Source organism: Anolis sagrei, chromosome 7, assembly GCF_037176765.1.
Source record: "Anolis sagrei isolate rAnoSag1 chromosome 7, rAnoSag1.mat, whole genome shotgun sequence".
NCBI lineage: Eukaryota > Metazoa > Chordata > Lepidosauria > Squamata > Dactyloidae > Anolis > Anolis sagrei.
In genome coordinates this window covers 5,024,579-5,045,429 of record NC_090027.1, presented here as the reverse complement: position 1 = coordinate 5,045,429, position 20,851 = coordinate 5,024,579, and the positions used below count along the sequence as shown (strand labels likewise).

Here is a 20,851-nt window from a genome sequence, read left to right as displayed (position 1 = left end):
GTGTGAGAGAATTATCTATCTATCTATCTATCTATCTATCTATCTATCTATCTATCTATCTATCTATATATATCTATGGCTTGATGGCTCTATGTCAGGAGGACTTGCCCTGATGAAGGGAGTTGGACTGGATGGCCATGGGGGTTCTGTGTGGGAAGTTTGCCCCGATTCTGTCGTTCGTGGGTTCAGAATGCTCTTTGATTGTAAGTGAACTATGAATCCCAGTGACTGCAACTCCCAAATGCCAAGGTCTATTTTCCCCAAACTCCATCTGTGTTCATATTTGGGCGTATTGAGTGCTTGTGCCAAGTTTTGTCCAGCTCCATCATTGTTTGAGGCCACAGTGCTCTCTAGATGTAGGTGAACTACAACTCCCAAACTCAAGGTCAGTGTCCACCAACCCCTTCCTGTATTTTCTGCTGGTCATGGGAGTTCTGTGTGCCAAGTTTGGTTCAATTCCATCGTTGATGGAGTTCAGAATGCTCTTTGATTGTAGGTGAACTATGAATCCCAGTGACTGCAACTCCCAAATGCCAAGGTCTATTTCCCCCAAACTCCATCTGTGTTCATATTTGGGCGTATTGAGTGCTTGTGCCAAGTTTGGTCCAGCTCCATCATTGTTTGAGGCCACAGTAATCTCTGGATGTAGGTGAACTACAACTCCCAAACCAAAGGGCACTGCCCACCAACCCCTTCCTGTATTTTCTGCTGGTCATGGGAGTTCTGTGTGCCAAGTTTGGTTCAATTCCATCGTTGATGGAGTTCAGAATGCTCTTTGATTGTAGGTGAACTATGAATCCCAGTGACTGCAACTCCCAAATGCCAAGGTCTATTTTCCCCAAACTCCATCTGTGTTCATATTTGGGCGTATTGAGTGCTTGTGCCAAGTTTGGTCCAGCTCCATCAATGTTTGAGGCCACAGTAATCTCTGGATGTAGGTGAACTACAACTCCCAAACTCAAGGTCAGTGTCCACCAACCCCTTCCTGTATTTTCTGCTGGTCAGGGGAGTTCTGTGTGCCAAGTTTTGTCCAGCTCCATCATTGTTTGAGGCCACAGTAATCTCTGGATGTAGGTGAACTACAATTCCCAAACGAGTTGTAGTGTAACCAGGCCTTTAGACAACAACTCTCACCAAGAAAGTTCAGCTTGCGAACTGAACCCGGAAGTGGCGCGTACAAACCTTGTTGTTCAGCTCTGCCTCTTTGATCTTCCGCAAGTCTCGTGCCTGGGAGTGACGTCAGTTTCCGCCGCGTTGGCGTCAGGCGTGAGACGTCATCCGTGCGCGCGGGCGGCCGGGACCCGGAAGTGGAGGATGGTGGAGGTGGTGCGAATTGCCCGGTGCAGCCAGGAAGGAGGTAAAAAGGGGGCCTAGTGGGAAAGGGAAGCCTCGAAGCCCCACAGAAGGCTCCTGGCTTGCCTAGAAGGCCTTTATCCTCAGGAATCCACAGCATGGAGCCATGGCGTCTTAAAGTGGTGCCAAACCGCATTAATTCTACAGTGTAGATGCACTCAGTGAGGATCCCCACTACTTCTGGGCATAAAAGGGGTTGCCAGAGCTAGGCCCCTGCTACACTGCCATATATAATCCAGATGATCTGCTTTGAACTGGGTTATATGGCAGTGTAGAGTTGGTTAATCCAGTTGAAAACACACAATATATTTAGAATAATATTAGCTGTCCCCTGCCACGCGTTGCTGTGGCCCACATGGGGGTTCTGTGTGGGAGGTTTGGCCCAATTCTATCGTTGGTGGGGTTCAGAATGCTCTGTGATTGTAGGTGAACTATAAATCCCAGCAACTACAACTCACAAATGTCAATTTTCCCCAAACTGCACATTTGTGCATATTGAGCATTGGTGTAGAGTTTGGTCCAGATCCATCATTGTTTGAGTCCACAGTGCTCTCTGGATGCTGGTGAACTACAACTCCAAAACCAAAGGACACTGCCCACCAAACCCAGTATTTTCTGTTGGTCATGGGAAAACTGTATGCCAGGTTTGGATCAATTCCATCGTTGGTGGGGTTCAGAATGCTCTTTGATTGTAGGTGGACTATAAATCCCAGCAACTACAACTCCCAAATGTCAAGATTCTATTTTCCCCAAACTCCACCAGTGTTCACCTTTGGGCATAGTGAGTATTCTTGTAGAGTCTGGTCCAGATCCATCATTGTTTGAGTCCACTGTGATCTCTGGGTGTAGGTGAACTAGAACTCCAAAACCAAAGGACACTGCCCACCAAACCCTTCCAGTATTTTCTGTTGGTCATGGGAGAACTGTGTGCCAGGTTTGGATCAATTCCATCGTCGGTGGGGTTCAGAATGCTCTTTGATTGTAGGTGGACTATAAATCCCTGCAATTACAACTCCCAAATGACAAAATCAATTTTTTGAGCGAAGGACATACATTGGGATGTTCAGTGTCTTGTGTCCAAATTTGGTATCAATTCGTCCAGTGCTTTTTGAATTCTGTTAATCCCACAAACGAACATTACATTTTTATTTATATAGATGTTAATGCTTTTAATTTTTTAAACGTTTTATGATGTTGCTGGGCATTGAATTTTGCCTCTGTAAACCGCCTTGAGTCGGTCATGGGCTGAGAAAGGCAGTATACAAATGTAGTAAATACATAAATAAATAACGTAGGCCGACTGCTTTGTTAATCAGGGTTATATGGCTGTGTAGAAGGGGCCTTGGGGCCCTTCCATACCGCCATATCTATATAACCTAGACACAGACCTATATCCCAGAATATCAAGGCAGAAAATCCCACAATATCGGCTTTGAACTGGGCTATCTGAATCCACGTTCAGGTAATGTGGGATTTTCTGCTTTGATATTCTGGGATATAGGGCTGTGTGGAAGGGCCCTTAGACTTTCATGGACTTTCAAATCTGCAAATAATCAGATCCACCAAAGTGCAGTTCGCAAATATGGAGGGACAACAGTAGTTATGAATAACTTATACAAACTGTCAGCCTAACTTCTTTCTGATCTATGGAGTGCTACATTTGTCATGGTAACATTTCTCTAAACAATGCCATTTTCCATTGCCTTCTCTAGTAATGCTATTGTCGACGTCAGTGGAATGCATCCACTAAAACACCCAAAGAAAGAGGTCAGTTATATAAGCTTGTCTAATATACTACAAAATTGAAAACAACTTTAAATGTAAAATATCTTCAGCCGTTTTCTCATTATGTATTGTACGATTATTCCCATATGTAAGCAGAACTGATGTAATTAATATGTTGCATGTATCAGGATGTGTGGAGCCCCTGGTGGTGCAGTGGGTTAAACACCTGTGCCGGCAGGACTGAAGACCGACAGGTCGCAGGTTCGAATCCGGGGAGAGGTGAATGAGCTCCCTCTATCAGCTCCAGCTCCTCATGCGGGGACATGAGAGAAGCCTTCCACAAGGATGATAAAAACATCAAATCATCCAGGCGTCCCTTGGGCAACGTCCTTGCAGACGGCCAATTCTCTCACACCAGAAGCAACTTGCAGTTTCTCAAGTCGCTCCTGACACGACAAAAATAAATAAATCAGGATGTGTGTGATGAAAAGTTAGATTTTCCAGGAACAAGACATAGTTCACATACACATCTTGACCATGTTGTTCCATCACTTTGTGTCTCATAGTATAGGAACATATTTCACTTCAGATTGAATTCCAATTTAAATAGGTTTCCTTTTGAGTGGGAGAAGCTGTAGCCTGCCATGGTGGTTGGACTATAAGGAGATCGAGACATTCAGTATTCAAAGGAAGGACAGAATAAAACAATACAGAATGCTCATCATTGTTCTCATTATTGTCATGCACAGTTTATGTGGTTCCAAAGGCCAGATAACCACTGTAAGTGTGCTGCACATTTGATTGATCTAATTTGGCCCTGCAGTTCCAAATTCTGGGCCTCTTTCACTAGCCTGGCCTCCCCCGCCCCAAACCCCTCACTAGATTTTGTAATTCCTGGAAGAGGGGCTGTGTTATTGAGCAGGTTCACTAGGGTAAGCATTAGGCATGTGCAATCCATGGTTCTAAATGGTTCTAAAGTACATACAAAACTAAAGTTCTGGTGGTGAAAATTTCAGAACTCTAACACAACTTTCAAAATTTCATTATAAATGGCAGTTCCTAATAGGTTCTGTCATAAAAATCACCAATAATGAAATAATAATGAAATTTATTTATTTATTTATTTATTTATTATTTATTTAAAAGTTTTATATACCGGCCTTCTCACCTCTCTTGAGGGACTCAGACCGGTTTCCAACCATAAGACCACATACAATCAATAAAACATCATAATTCATATTACAGTAAAACATTAAAACAGCAATTACAATCAATAACTACAATGGTCAGTCGTCACACTAAAATCGTTGCTCATCATCCTCCATCCATATCTCAGGGTGTTGACTCACTCGTCGAATGCCTGTCTCCATAGCCAAGTCTTCACCTGTTTCCTAAATGTCAGGATAGAAGGGGTGGTTCTGATCTCCAGTGGGAGAGAGTTCCAGAGCTAAGGGACCACCACCGAGAAGGCCCTGTCCCTCGTCCCCACCAGATGCACTTGCGAGGCTGGTGGGACCGAGAGCAGGGCCTCTCCAGACCATCTTAATAATCTTGATGGTTCATAGGGGAGAATACGTTCGGAGAGGTAAACAGGGCCAGAGTCGTTTATGGCTTTATAGGTTAACACCAGCACTTTGAATTGTGCTCGGAAGCTAATTGGCAGCCAGTGGAGCTGGTGTAACAGCGGAGTGGTGTGCTCCCTGTACCCAGCACCCGTTAGTAGTCTGGCTGCCGAGCGTTGGACTAGCTGCAGCTTCCGGGCAGTCTTCAGAGGCAACCCCACGTAGAGAGCATTGGAGTAATCTAAACGGGATGTAACCAAAGCGTGGACCAATGTGGCCAATTTTGAAAGTTTTGTTAGAATTCTGAAATTTTCACCACCAGAACTTTAGCAAAACTGTAGAAGTAAAGTACCAGTGCCGCCTAGTTTTCACCACCAGAACTTTAGTTTTGTAAGTACTTTAGAACCATTTAGAACCATGGATTGCACATGCCTAGTAAGCATGAGCGGATTCTCTATCAAAACACTCAGGGACAGGCAGGCTCAGTTTAAAAAATAGTAAACAATTTGAAGTTTATTGAACACATCTATCTCACACATTAATCCCTCGATTATTTAATTATTCACTGCTCCCCAAGCCCAATTTATGCCTTCCCCTTGGCTGATTATATCTATTACAGCTTTTCACTGTCTTTACACAATCTTTCCCCTATATTTTATGTCCTTTCCCGTAGCCCCTATTCACAGCATTCCCTGAGCAGTGGCTGGTTGGCACCAGCTAGGCACAGTTCCTCCCTTCACACTTCCTTTTTCAGGAATATATATTATGTTAAGGATTAGTATATGCTAATTTTCAACCAGACCTATTTTAATAAGCCCCCTATTCTTTCCATTTAGCGTCTACATAAGATGGCTTCTTTCTGCTTTCTTTGCAAGAAATTACCAAGACGCAACATCTGCATTAAACAAATGGAAAATTTTGTTCAGAGGTCATTATGTTTCAAGGGTAAGTGATCATAAATTATTCATATGGCAGTGTTACAGTTTGGAAGACAAATTCCCAAAATCACTTCAAATAATTTTGATGCTTCACTTGCTTATTACAATAGAGATATTTCTCCCTTCTTTATGGTGATATTGATATCACCCAAGCTAGTACTGGTGCTACCTATGTTTTCTCATTGAGGGCAGCTGGAAAAAATGCTACTATTTCTTCATAATATGAGCATGCAATTTTATGGCAATAACTAGCCATCCCCTGCCATACGTTGCTGTGGCCCACATGGGGGTTCTGTGTGGGAGGTTTGGCTCTATTCTATCATTGGTGGGGTTCAGAATGCTCTGTGATTGTGGGTGAAGTATAAATCCCAGTAACTACAACTCCCAAATGTCAAGATTCTATTTTCCCCAAACTCCACCAGTGTTTACATTTGGGCATATTCAAAGTGCTGGTCTTGACCTACAAAACCCTATACCAGGGGTCAGGAACCTTCGGCCCTCCAGGTGTGGTGGACTTCAACTCCCACAATTCCTTGAGGCTTTGTAGGCTAAAGACAGCACAAGGAATTGTGGGAGTTGAAGTCCACCACATCTGGAGGGCCGAAGGTTCCCCATGCCTGCCCTATACGGTTCCGGCCCAGCGTACCTGTCCGAACGCATCTCCCTCTACATCCCACCTCGGAGTTTGAGATCTTCTGGGGAGGCCCTGCTCTCGGCCCCACCTGTATCACAAGTGAGATTGGTGGAGACAAGGAGCAGAGACTTCTTGGTGGTGGCCCCTCACCTGTGGAATTCACTCCCCAGAGAAATTAGGTCATTGACATCCCTCCTCTCTTTCAGAAGGAATTTAAAAACATGGTTGTGGGACCAGGCTTTCGGGTGGGGTAGAAATGCCCAAAATAAATAAATATTGAGTATTCGTGTAGAGTTTGGTCACGGGAGAACTGGGTGCCAAGTTTGGTTCAGTTCCATCATTGGTGGGGTTCAGAATGCTCTTTGATTGTAGGTGAACTATAAATCCCAGCAACTACAACTCCCAAATGCCAAAATCAATTTTTTTGGGTTGTTAGGTGTCTCGTGTCCAAATATGGTGTCAATTCGTCCAGTGGTTTTTGAATTCTGTTAATCCCACAAATGAACATTACATTTTTATTTATATAGACCATGTGCTGGTACAGTGTGTTGGAGGAAGCAACCTTCTTTAGCTTCCTCTATTTGATGTTTTTCTGTTTTATTAGTATGTCATTTTATATACTGAAGTATACGTCTTATTTGATTTGCAGTTTACTTATATCTATATACCTAAAGCAGTGGGACGGGCTGCAGGTCACGTGACTAAGTGACATTTTAGAATGTCCAAGTTTAAACAGAATGACAGTCAGGGAAGTATAGCAGTCTGTGTTGTACTCCAGCCTTTGGCTGTACCTACAAATGACCTCTCTGGGGATTCTGGGCCTGTTAGTCAGCCTGATGACACTAGGAATTCTGGGTCTGCAAGTCAGCAGGAGCATCAGGAGAGCCAGCAAGTGATTTTAAGCCCTGAAAAAGCCCTGTCTCTGTCTGAAGGCCACATTCCAGAAAGACAGTTCATTATGGAAGCAAGGTCAGAAACAGAACAGAGCTCAGAGGTTGAAAATGAAAACACAGACTAATGAGCAGTTAGATAGGAGATTTACACTCCATCAACACAGAGCTTCTCAAGAGAGTTTCCGAAGGTCAAGATGCTTATTAGCCAAGAAATCCTTATCAGTTTCCCAGGGAAGAATGTATATTTATTGAAAAACTATAGCAAAATGTGCTTCAGGATGACCTGCAGATGCAAAGTTTTTGCAATTTCCCCCCCAACTTTTTCCATGTTTTTATGAAAGAACCAGTTGCAGTGGTTCTGAACCTGGGGTCCCCAGATGTTTTTGGCCTTCAACTCCTAGAAATCCAAACAGCTGGTAAACCGGCTGGGATTTCTGGGAGTCGTAGGCCAAAAGCATCTGGGGACCCAAGGTTGGGAACCACTGAGTTAGGGAATGACATTTATAATCCAGGAACAAAAATCATGTTCCATCGCGTAATGCGTTACGTTACTGGTTTGGATATAAGTAAGAGTTCTACCTTCATATCATTGCAACATTTCTCTTTCAGTTCCTATTTGTACTGTTGGCTCTGGGAGAAATGCTTGTGCCTTATGAATCTATGACATCAGGCTGACCATAGAAGCCCTCGCTGTTTGTGTATGCTCCTTGTCCTGATCAGGTTCCCTGTCTCGAAATGGGTAGGTGAGTATTTGGAAACTCTTTCTCTCTTTTCACTCCAGGTGCATGCTTCCCATATAGTTCTTTTAAAGTAAAAAATCCAAAGTTATTTTTTTACCTTGGTTCCAGTAGTATATATATTTTTTAAACAGCTAAACACAGAGACTGCAAAAGGAAGGGAGGATTTAAGTCTTCTTTATAAAAAAAAATCAAAAATCGTACAGGGTGAGGCAGCATAACTTCCTTTTTTCAAAACTTAATAAAACCCATTGTATGAATCAGAAATTTTTCTTTTCTTTTTTTTAATAATGTAGGCACATACTTAATGTCAAGACCCAGAAGCCTCAGTAAAGCCAAACACAGGGTAAATAATCCAAACACAAGTTTATTGGTAACAAAAGAGTCTTTAAAGCACTTAGAATCAGTGCAGCAAGTTCAGTCAACAAGTTGACATCAAAAACGAGGTAATATAATGAACTGAAGTATAAACCAGATTATCCTGGCGTTTAATCCGGTACAAACACAAAAATACAGCAATTCGCTTTAAAGTTGGCACAGTTCAAAGGGCACAGTTCAAGAAAACACAGTCAAAAAACGTTGCTAGGTCAAAGCACGAGGTTTACAGATAGTTCAAATCCAGTTGGCAAAAGTGTTGTTCAAACCAGTCCAGAGTCAAGCTGTAGTAGAGATAAACATAGGAACACAGGAATCTGTAGTCCAGGGACCCAAGCTCAAGAGTTGGCAGTAACAAAGATTCACATCCCAAAAGAGACACTTTGCGTTCTGCAAAGAGCCATACCACCCAAACCCACGTTTATCCTTCTTTTTTTTTTAAATAATTTTTATTAAAGTTTCTACAAATCCACACAAGGAAAGAGGGAGAACAATAGCAAGAAAATAGGACAGTAGGAAAGGAAAAGATATACAAACAAAAAAAAACATCTAATACATAACAAACACCTAATACAAACAATACAACTAACTACCTAAACTATTCTAAAATGACTTCCACTCCAGCCTCAGGATCTTCTCTGTATATTTCTTCTCCTTAAAGTCTATTCTCATCCCAATGTTTTTTCAACTTTCTTCTCATAGTCATATATAGGGGACCAATCTGTCCTCCTTAAGGTTTTTCCATTGTTCCTTCTCAACAAAAAAGTTAACTCATCCATATCTCTTATCTCTTTAATTTTTTTCCACCAATCTTCGATACTTGGAACTTCATCATTTTTCCAATCTTTGGCAAAAATCATCCTAGCCGCCGTTGTGCAATAAGTAAATAATTTATCTTCATTCTCTTCCAATTTCAAATCAGAGTCTGTAAATCCAAGAAGGTAATATTCAGGTTTCTTTTTAAATCTTTTCTTTATGATTTTTTGCATCTCCTCATGAATAATCGACCAGAACTTAGATGTCTCTTTACATGTCCACCACATGTGGTAAAAGGTACCTACTTGCTCACTACATTTCCAACATTTGTCTGATACATTTTGGTACATGTGACTTAATTTGCTCGGGGTCAAATACCACCTATAAAACATTTTATACCAATTTTCTTTTAGATCCATAGCATATGTATATTTTAATTTTTTATTCCATATCGTTTCCCATTCCCCAAAGTGAATGGGCCTTCTTATATTTTCAGCCCATTTAATCATACAGTTTTTTACCTGTTCAGTTTCTGTCAGCCACTGAAGCAGTTTATTATATAATATTGTAACCGTTTTCTTTTGTGTTTTTAATATTTTATCCCATATATTCTCCTTCCAGTCAAAACCGATTTTTTGGTCCTGTTTAAAGTATTCTTTTATTTGTAGGTAATTTAACCAAGTTATATTGCCATATAAGATCTTTAATTGTTCATATGATTTAATCTCCATCTTCCCTTTCACTAATATATCCTTGTATCTTGGCCAAGTCCTCCATCCTAATAATCTTCTTTGATGTGCCTCCATTGCTGAAATCCATAATGGTGTTGTTTTATAAAAGAGTTCTTTATATCTCATCCATGTCCGTAATAGGGAGGCTCGCACAAAATGGTTACCGAAATTTTTCTCCTTCGTTTCTCTGTTATACCAGACATATGCGTGCCATCCCACTCTAAGATCATGGCCGTCTAAGTTTAGGCACTTTTCTTTATCTAAAGTCATCCAATCCCTAATCCAGGATAGTGCGCAGGCCTCATGGTAAGTCTTTAGATCGGGGAGTCCCAGTCCCCCTCTCGTTTTCTTGTCTATTAAGTTTGTGTAGTTAATTCTCGGTCTTTTTCCTTTCCATACAAATTTCAATAGATCTTTCTTCCACTTTTTAAAGAGAGTTTGGTTTCTTATCACCGGTATATTTTGAAACAAAAATATAAGTTTTGGTAAGACATTCATTTTTATCAAAGCTATTCTGCCCAGAAGAGATAATTTCAGCCGGTCCCAGTTCTGGAGGTCCTTTTGAACCATCTTCCATACTGCTTCATAATTGTTCTTCAAAAGTTGTCCATTTCTAGCTGTAATCCAGACTCCTAGATATCTAATTTTCTTCACACCTTCTATTCCCACCTGTTGTTGGATCTTTATTTGTTTCTCCTTATTCACATTCTTAAATAGGAGTTTAGTTTTCTTCATATTGATTTTAAAGCCTGCCACCTTTCCAAAATCTTCTATTTTATTTATCCAACTTTGTAAGTTTTTCTCTGGATTTTCAATTGTGCCTATTAAATCATCCGCAAACGCTCGTATTTTATATTCAAATTTACCAATTTTTGCTCCTTTAATCTTTTCATCTTCTCTAATTTTCTTCATCAGGATCTCTACTGCCATAACAAAGATCAGTGGAGAGAGTGGACAACCTTGTCGCGTGCCTTTTGTGATTTCAAATTCTTGAGTCACTTGACCATTCACTTTCACTTTAGCCTTTTGAAACTCATAGATAGCATTAATTGCATTATTAAATTTCTCACCCATGTCCAACTCTTGTATCAAAATCTTGAAGAAATCCCAATTCAAATTGTCAAATGCTTTCTCAGCGTCTATTGACAAAAGGGCGAATTCTTTCTGGTGATTAGTCTCATAATATTCCAAAAGATCCAACACGTTGCGTATATTTTCTTTCATGTGTCTATTTGGGAGAAAACCTGTTTGTTCCTCTCCAATCCACTTACTTAAAAAGATTTTTAACCTTGTGGCCATGATATTTGCAAACATTTTGTAATCCGTATTTAACAAGGAGATCGGTCTATAATTTCTGATATCAGTCTCCGGTGAGCCTTCTTTATGTATCACAGTAATTTCTGCCTCCTTCCAGGAGTCTGGTACCTTTCGATATTTCAATGCCTCATTCGCTGTAATCTTAAAAATAGGTATCAGTTGCAGTTTAAATGTTTTATAAAATCCTGCCGTAAACCCATCCGGTCCCGGGGCTTTATCAGCGTTCATTTTATTTATGGCTTTCTCTATTTCCTCTTCTGTTATTTCCTTATTCAATTCTTCTCTATCTTCATCTGTTATTTTATCTAGCTTCATTTGTCCAATATATTCCATAATATCCTCTTTCTTTATATCCTCCTTTGTATATAGCTTTGTGTAAAAAGACCTGAATTCCTCCAATATTTCTTTGTCCGTCTTCAGATCCTTTTCTTTAGTACTTATTTTAGCAATATGGTTAATTTGCCTCTTTTTTCTGACCTGGTTTGCTAACCATTTACCCGGTTTATTGGCATTCTCAAAAGCTTGTTGTTTTAGAAATTTCATCTGTCTTGATTGTAATTCCAACTCTTCATAATTTTTTTCTTGTTTCAATGTCACCAATTGTCTCTCTATTCGTTTAGATGGGTTTTTCTTTAATTCCAATTCTTTGACTGCTATTTCTACCGACAACTCATTTATCCTTTTATTCCTTTCTCTGTTCCTTCTTGCTCCTTGTTGAATAAAATGCCCTCTCAAAACTGCCTTCAGGGCATCCCATACCACTCGTGGCTCCGTTGCGTCCAATTTATTTATTTGTAAATAGTCCTGGATTAATTTCTTAAAATATTCTTTGTCCTCTTCCGTCTTTATCAGATTCTCATTTAATCTCCATTTTCTATGATAATTTTTTTGATTTATAACCATTTCCAAAGGGCAGTGATCCGACAAATCTCGTGGCAAAATGTTAATCTCTTTCAGTTTCGTAGAGAGGTTCCTAGTAATCCAGACCATGTCAATCCTAGACCAGGATTGATGTCTATTCGAGAAAAAGGTATAATCCCTTTTATCTTTGTTTTTACTTCTCCATACATCTTCCAGGTCAAAGTCTTTTTGTAAATCCATAAATTTCTGAGGGAGTTTCCCTCCCTTAGGCTTCTTTTTCTTCCAACTTTTGTCCATTTGAGAATCAACGACTCCGTTGAAATCTCCTGCCAGGATCAGCTCATCAAACTCTGTTTCTTTTAACTTAATATTTAAGTATTCCACAAATTTTCTCTTTGGTCCATTGGGGGCATATATATTGCAGACCAATATTTTGGAGTCTCCAATTGTCATTTTCACTGCTACACATCTTCCTTCTGTGTCTCTAAATGCCAATTCTGAATCTATTGCGTCTTTCACATAAGTTACCACTCCTCTTTTCTTTTTTTCATAGGCCGAATAATATTCTTTTCCTAATTTTTTATTCGGAAGATGCGCCACATGTTTATCACAGATGTGTGTTTCCTGTAACATTATTACATCAAAATTCTGTTTCTTCAAACTCCTCCACACTCTCTTTCGTTTCTGGGGGGAGTTCATACCATTGATGTTGTTTGAAAAACATTTTATTTGTCTCTCCATCATTTTATTCATTCTTATCTAGTCCCAATCCTGTGTCGCCAAAAACCAATTCCGCTGTTGCAGTTGCCGATTGTTCCGAACTCTGACCTCCTTTTTCTTCCTTTTTCCGTGGTGTCATTCGCTGTGGTTTCGGTTCTTTTCCAAGAAAACCATAATCTTTTGGTGATTTATATCTTGCCTTTTTTGCCTTTACTCCTTTCCTTGGTGTAGATAATCTTCTTTCTTCTCCTTCCTCCATCTCCACTTCTTGTTCTTCTTCTTCTTCTCCTGATTCTTCTTCTTCTTTCTCTTCTCCATGTTCATCGTCTCCTTCCTTCTGTTTCATGAGTTTTTCATAAAAAATCTTGGCCTTGTGTTCAGTTGTCAACCAATATCTTTCTTCATTATATGTCACCATTATCCCTTCTTTTCTTTCCCACCTGAATCTTATCATTCTTTTCTTCAATTCTTCTGTTAAGAAAAAATATTTTCTTCTTCTTGCTAGGGTCGCCTGCGGAAATTCCTTCAGTACCGCAATTTTCTTTCCTTTATAAAAGATGGGTTTTTTGTTATTATTATAGAGCACGTCATCTCGTACCTTCTTTCTTGTGAACTTTACTATCACGTCCCTATCTGTCTTATTTCTTCTGGAATAAAATGATGAAATCCTGTAAACCTGATCGACCTCCTGTTCTAATTCATCTCCCTCACACTCCAGGCAGTCTGCCAGAATTTTGATTATCAATAATCTTATATCTTCTTTGTCATCTTCCATTATATTTCTGAGTCTCAGTTGAAAATCCATTTGCATTTGCAACAGTCTTTCTTGTTCTAATTCCATTTTTTCTCTTTGTCTATCCAGTCCTTTTATTTTCTGTGTCATCTCTGTTTGCGTTCCCTCCATTTTCTCTTTAGAGGCTTTCAATTCTTTCACTTCTCCATCTAACTGTGTTATTTCTTTTCTTATCTGTCCGAATTCCTCTTTTATTTCTGTTTTCATTACTTTAAATTCTTCTGTCATTTTTGTGATTATTTCTTCTTGTTTCTTATAATATTCTTCATGTTTAGTCTTCACTTCCTCCTTCAGTTCTACTTTCAGCGCATCTTGTTTTTCTGATATCTTTTTGATCTCTTTTAAAAGATTATCCATTTTTGGGTTTATGTCCAATGATCCTCTTCGTGACTCTGCTTTACTTGGAGTTGTCATTTCCAATTTACTTCTTATTTTCAAAAAAATTACTTCTTATTTTCCAAAAATCTCTTCTCTGGAAGTATCTATTATCCAATTATCTTACTTCAAATCCCAGACAGGAAATCCTTAATTAATTAATTAATTCCTTAGTCAGTAAAGATCTATGTTGGTTTCAAATTTCTTATAAATCTTCAATTCAAATATTTACTACTTATTAGTTTAATTCATTTACTCATAATATATTCTCCCACTAAAATTTAAAGTATACAACTTAAAATACTAGTATCAGACAGTCTCTTATTAGCTCAGATATTATTATTAATTACTTTAATTAATTTAATATATTTGAATTTGATTTTAATTTTCCCCCTTTATTTAATAAAAGAGGGAAAAGAAGTATATATTTAATGGAATGACACTATTTTATGTGAAATCAATTTCTTATAATAATATAGTAACTTCTCTTCGATTTATCAATTTATCAAAAGAGCTGTATATTTTCTAATAAGAGATATTATTTTCTTCTTCTTTTCCTCCACTTGGGGGCACCAAAAATCAAATTAGTCTTTTAGCCTTTTACTTATCCACTTCTCTGCTCCTCCAATGGTCATTTATCGTCTACTTCTCCTCCTCCTCGTTATATTGGTTTTCGTCTACTTCTCTTCCTTGTCCGATGTCGTCTTCTTCTCTTCCTGGTCCGTCGTCGTCTTCTTCTCTTCCTGGTCCGTCGTCGTCTTCTTCTCTTCCTTGTCCGTCGTCGTCTTCTTCTCGTCCTCGTATCTCCTCTCCGTTACTTCTATTTATTGTTTTTGTCTTGCTCCTCTGCTCCTCCGGGTCTCTATATCTCCAAATACTCAAATTTCTTCTCTGCCGATCTGTAGCGTTTTTTCTCTATGGTCCAAGATGGCGCCGTCTCTCCTTCCGCTCCGTCACTTCCTCCCTGCGTTCCTTTCCGACCCCTCTTGGTTCCCTCTTGTTTCTTAGTCCGCCACTGTCTCCAGCCCTCCAATTATGTCACTTCCTTTAGTTCATACAACTAGATTGTTTATGAAGAAGGCTGGGATAGACTCAACAATCATGGCACCAAGGTCGGTGTTTGTTTACCTTTATTTCTTACACCTCAGATGGAGTTATGTGAGGAGTTCTTCGTCCTCCTTCCTTCTTTTATATTAAATTATAATATAAATATACAAGATTAATTCCCCTAGATCGGCTTTTTCAGTTGATTTAACCAGATTTCGCCAAATTTCCTCTTGTTCAATTTGTTCCAATTTATCCAATTTATTAATTCACCTAAATATAGTTTATGCTTCCTTGAGTCTCTTTATTCTCTATTTCTTTATTCTTATTGTTTATTACTTCTCCAGACTTCCTTGCCTTCCTCTTCCCTCCGTATCTCCCTTCTATCAGTTGTTTTCAATTTGGGAACTCTCTCCCGTTACCTGGGGGTGAAGTCTTTCTTTTTTCTTCCCCTTCTCTGGGGATTTCTTCGATCTTCTTTTCTTCTATTTGGAGTGGGTTGGCGGCGGTAAGACAAGCCTTGCGGCTTGATCCTTGCGGGGTGGTTCGCTTCCCCTTCGCGCTCGGACCCTCTCGACCTCTCCTCCTTGAGGGGGGAGAGATCTTTGGGGTCTCAAGCCTCCTTGGGGTTTGCGACACCTTTGCACTCAATCCGGCAAAGGGGGGAGCTTTTTAGCTCTACCAAACCACCACAACGCCGGTCCTCGTCGGGAGCTCTCTCACGACGAGGCTATCCCGTCGCCATGTCCACCGGAAGTCCAAACCCACGTTTATCCTAAAGCTCCTCATTAGAGAATGATGAGCTCCCCACCCTTTCCTCATCGCTCTCAGCTGCCTCCAACCTCGCAGCTGAACCCGAGCACCCATCCCTCCACCTCTGCCAGCGTCTGTCAAGACTTTGAGCCGTAGCAAACTAGGATTTTGCGAGAGCAAACTAAGCCAGCACGAGCGATGCTCCGCCTCTTTCTCCGCCTATTTCCCTTTGCTAGGGCAGTGTTGCGAGCATACGCTCGTGCCGCAGCAAACTACAGGAAGCTTGCACTCGAGCTCGCTCTGAAGCCCCGCCTTTTTTCCCCCCGAGGCTGCTCTCTCTCTCTTGCTAGCGTGCCTGTTTTCCATTGCAGAGGGCAGGGATGCGAGCGTACGCTCACAGTTGAATTCTACCAACTGCGAGAGTACACTCGCATCGCTTCCCTAGCAAGGGAAAACAGGCACACTAGCAAGAGAGAGCGCAGCCTTGGGGGAAAAAAGGCGGGGCTTCGGAGTGAGCTCGAGCACAAGCTCGCTCTCGCTTCCAGTAGTTTGCTACGGCTCTTAGATCTTGCCAAGTGCTCCCCGGTTGCCATTCCCCTGTAAACCCTTCAAATTCATCACTGGAGGTGGGTTGGTTGCAAATGTCCCTAATCTCCTGAACACGGGTCCAATCCAGCTCATCCTCCTCCCCCATATCACTCCCAGACCCATCACTCCTTTCAAACCCCATGAAGTCCTCGTCCTCTGTAGGAGCGCTAAGTATATCACGGATACACTTTCTTTGAAGCTCTTCATCGGACTCTTGATCGCGAGTAGCCCGCTTGACTCCCCTGCTTTCTTCCCCATCCCCCATTTCACAATCGGAGAAGCCCTCAAACGTCTCGGAATCACTGAAGAGCCATGATTATCTCTCTAATCCGCTTTTGTTGCTGCTGCTCCTCCAACACCTGTGCAGCCCTCTTCTCCCTTCTGCCAGGAGTAGTAATGTTACCATCACGCTGAATTACAACACCTAAAGTTTTGTTTTACGTAGTTTTGAAGATCAAATTAGGTAGGTGACATCCCCCATTCTCCATACACTGAGTAAACCATGTCACGACTCTTGCCAGCATAGCAGGCGTTATGTTGGGAATTTCTTCCTGGATGTTCCTTCAAATCTTGTAGGATCCTTGGATGGTTCACATAAACACGGATTTCAGAAAACACCATAGAAAAAAATCACAAGGGGCCAAATCTGGAGAGCGGGCCGGCCACTCCAAATCCGCTCGAAAAGTAGGTCTCAACGGCAAAAGCACGCTTCTCACTGTTCCAACGCATGATGACGACTGAACTGTGTCAGGACAAAACTTTATATTCTCACCTCTCGAATGAGACCACTAACACTCCGCTACGTCTTCAACCGACTGAATGGCGCGCATTTAAAAAAAGGAAGTTATGCTGCCTCACCCTGTATATTTAAGAAGAATTATTTTTAAACTTCCCAATTAATATGAATTCTGTTTTATAATCCTCTTCCAGTTTGTCAAGTTCTACAATCTATACATAAAGTTAATTTATTTAAATGGACAATAAAAAATAGTATCTCACTTTGAATGTTTTGCAGCCCAGCAGCTGCATCTTTGACATGTCTGTATATTACAGCATTTCATGTGGATGTTTTTTATTCTTGTTTCTAATTTCAGGATCAGCATCTCGTGCCTGTTTCCTGCTTCCTGGCACTTTAGTCTTTCCCCAGTTGGGTGTCCTCGGATATTGAACACCACGCTACGACAGATTACAGTCATTGGGCTCCTGGCTGCTGCCTTTTTCTTGCTGTACTATTCTGTTTTAAAATATAATGGTCACCGGGACAAAAAGATGCACAGGTAAGAACAGACTAGGAAACAAAAAATGTGTTCCAAAGGCTGGGAATTCACAACATAAGTTGTTCCTTGTTTAAGTGGGTGTGTTTAAATGTGCTTTCGCATCCTTATACAGTTTAAATGTGCCTTTACATCCACTTAAACAAGGCACGATTTATGTTGTGAATTTTCCAGGTTTTTAATTATTTATATGTGGTTTTTATAATATGCATTAAATGTTTTTAATTGTGTTTTATGGCTATTGTGGCATCAAATTTTTGCCACTTATAAGCCACCTTGAGTTGCCTTTGGGCTGAGAAAGGCGGCATAGAAATACTGTAAATAAATAAATACTTTTGAGTATGGATTAAATATAGTTCAAAGGCGCCTGTGGTGGTGCAGCAGGTTAAACTGCTGAGCTGCAGAACTTGCTGACCAAAAGGTCAAGAGTTTGAATATGCAGAAAGGGTGAGCTCCTGTTGTTAGTCCCTGCTTCTGCCAACCTAGCAGTTCGAAAACATGAAAATGTGAATTGCCTTCGGGCTGAGAAACGCAGCATAGAAATACTGTAAATAAATAAATACTTTTGAATGTGGATTAAATATAGTTTAATGGCGCCTGTGGTGGTGCAGCGGGTTAAACTGCTGAGCTGCAGAACTTGCTGACCAAAAGGTCAACAGTTTGAATATGCACAAAGGGTGAACTCCTGTTGTTAGTCCCTGCTTCTGCCAACCTAGCGGTTTGAAAACATGAACATGTGAGTTGCCTTCGGGCTGAGAAAGGTGGCATAGAAATACTGTAAATAAATAAATACTTTTGAGTGTGGATTAAATATAGTTTAATGGCAGCCGTGGTGGTGCAGCAGGTTAAACTGCTGAGCTGCAGAACTTGCTGACCAAAAGGTCAACAGTTTGATTATGCAGAAAGGGTGAGCTCCTGTTGTTAGTCCCTGCTTCTGCCAACCTAGCAGTTCAAAAACATGAAAATGTGAGTTGCCTTCGGGCTGAGAAAGGCGGCATAGAAATATTGTAAATAAATACTTTTGAGTGTGGATTAAATATAGTTTAATGGTGCCCGTGGTGGTGCAGCAGGTTAAACTGCTGAGCTGCAGAACTTGCTGACCAAAAGGTTGGCAGTTCGAATATGTAGACAGGGTGAGCTCCTGTTGTTAGTCCCTGCTTCTGTCAACTTAGCAGTTTGAAAACATGCGAATGTGAGTAGATCAATAGGTACCGCTTTGGCAGGAAGGTAATGCTGCTCTGTGCAGTCAATGCTGGCCACATGACCTCGGAGGCATCTACAGACAACACCGGCTCTTTGATTTAGAAATGGAGATGAGCACCAACCCCCAGAGTTAGACTCAACTAGACTTAATGTCAAGGAGAAACCTTTACCTTTTAAAATATGGTTTGGAAAGCCTACAGATTTTCATGATTTTTTTAATTATACATTTTTATTGAAAGTATATAATAACAAGGAAAGTGAGTGAACAAAATAAGTTGGATAGGAAAGTGGAAAAAAAACAGAAAAGAAAAAATGTAAAGAAAAAAAGAAATAAAAAATGCACGCATACAAAGTCCATTCACTATTTACAGTTTGACTTCCTACCACATGTTGGTGATGTTATCCAAAGGTAAATTTATACTATGGTTCACTTATTTCAAAAATTCTCTCCACTATACCATTCATTACTATCGTCTTTTATTCCTACTCAGCAAGTTTTAAAGTCTGAAGTGTTCTGGTTTGCCTTTTTCCTAGTGTGATTAACTTTTTTTTCTTTTTACCAATGTCCAGTCTATTTGTAGTTTCCTTCTTTGTTGATATGTTGTCATTAGATTAGTTAGTCTGTCCATATTCATAATCTCAATTAGTTTCAAAAACAATTGATCCATCGAGGGGGTTTCTTCGTTTCTCCAAAGCCTTGATTTTTCTATTGTTGTGAGCATCTCACAGATGTGGAGGGCTGACTGTGAACGAAATCATATTTGCGGTTTGATTATGCTTATATACTTGACAGAATTCACTCAGTGCAGCTGTGGTCTCTTCCAGGTATCTTGCACGAGTAACAGACACAGAAGCGACGGATACCAGCAACCCCAAGCTGAACTATGGCATCATGGTCGACTGTGGGAGCAGTGGGTCTAGGATATTTGTGTATTGGTGGCCCAGACACAACGGCAATCCACATGATTTACTGGACATCAAACAAATGAGGGACAAAAACAGACAACCAGTGGTTATGAAAATTAAACCAGGTATTGGGAAGAAACATTACAACAAAAACAACATTTTTTATTGATTAGCCAGTTGGTTTATCAAAAACAGACAGTGCAAATACAACATACAACATATGTATGGTCCTATTAAAACAGAATACAAATATATAGGAATTTATCAACTTAAAACCAATGTAGCTTAGCCATAGATACGAAGGGCATTTTTTAAGTAAGGTCCGTTTTGTTGTAGACACTAGTAGTTTGTGCGCATACCGCAACGAGCGCGTGCTTCGTGTACCGGCATGCCTCGGGAACAACTGTGCTCAGTTTCCGCTCTGTAGCTCACCTGTACGGCTCTGTTCTGTGCTTTAAAAATGTTTAAGACTCTCAACTCACCCTCCGCATGTGAGGTTCGCTCAGTGATACGGTTTTTGTCAGCAAGGAACCTGCCTGCTGCAGAAATCCATCGACAGATTTGTGAAGTGTACGGTGATACTGTCATGAGTGAAAGCAAAGTGCGTAAGTGGGTACGACAATTCAAAGATGGCCGTGACAACGTCCATGATGAGGACCGCTCCGGTCGCCCTTCTTTGGTTACAGACTATTTGATTTGATTGCACACTCAAATCTTTGGTTTTTGTGGTCCTCTGTTAGGAGTTTCAGGACCCAACGGGAGCAGTTTCCTAAACTTTAGGTGTTCAGAAACAATGTTGTAAAGCACTGATCTCGACACGTCAGGAAATTCGTTTGAGAGACCTGTGATTGTGAAGCGCCTGTTCTCACGAATCCTCGCTTCAACTGAAGCCACCAAATCGTCTGTAATCAAAGAAGGGCGACCGGAGCGGTTCTCATCATGGACGTTGTCGTGGCCATCTTTGAATTGTCGTACCCACTTACGCACTTTGCTTTCACTCATCACAGTATCATCGTACACTTCACAAATCTGTCGATGGATTTCTGCAGCAGGCAGGTTCCTTGCTGACAAAAAACGTATCACTGAGCGAACCTCACGTGCGGAGGGTGAGTTGAGAGTCTTAAACATCTTTAAAGCACAGAACAGAACCGTACAAGAGAGCTACAGAGCGGAAACTGAGCACAGTTGTTCCCCAGGCATGCCGGTACACGACGCACGCGCTTGCTGCGGTATGCGCGCAAACTAATAGTGTCTACAACAAAACGGACCTTACTTAAAAAATACCCCTCATATATAGGAATTTATCAACTTAA

General features: G+C 40.7%; 1 protein-coding gene across 3 annotated transcripts in view; it reads left to right on the top strand.

The window, feature by feature from the left end:
- The first annotated feature begins 1,273 nt into the window (after positions 1-1,273).
- ENTPD4 (ectonucleoside triphosphate diphosphohydrolase 4) overlaps positions 1,274-20,851 on the top strand; it is a 49,465-nt gene continuing 29,887 nt past the window's right edge. For 2 of the 3 annotated variants that reach the window (XM_067470668.1, XM_067470666.1), the window contains exons 1-6: positions 1,274-1,357; positions 3,066-3,120; positions 5,477-5,585; positions 7,715-7,848; positions 17,250-17,432; positions 19,458-19,663. In XM_067470668.1, the coding sequence (XP_067326769.1) occupies positions 7,841-7,848; positions 17,250-17,432; positions 19,458-19,663 (397 nt within the window). In that variant the 5' untranslated portion in view covers positions 1,274-1,357; positions 3,066-3,120; positions 5,477-5,585; positions 7,715-7,840. The remainder of the gene's footprint in view (positions 1,358-3,065; positions 3,121-5,476; positions 5,586-7,714; positions 7,849-17,249; positions 17,433-19,457; positions 19,664-20,851) is intronic. The other variant, XM_067470667.1, reaches the window with a different exon arrangement.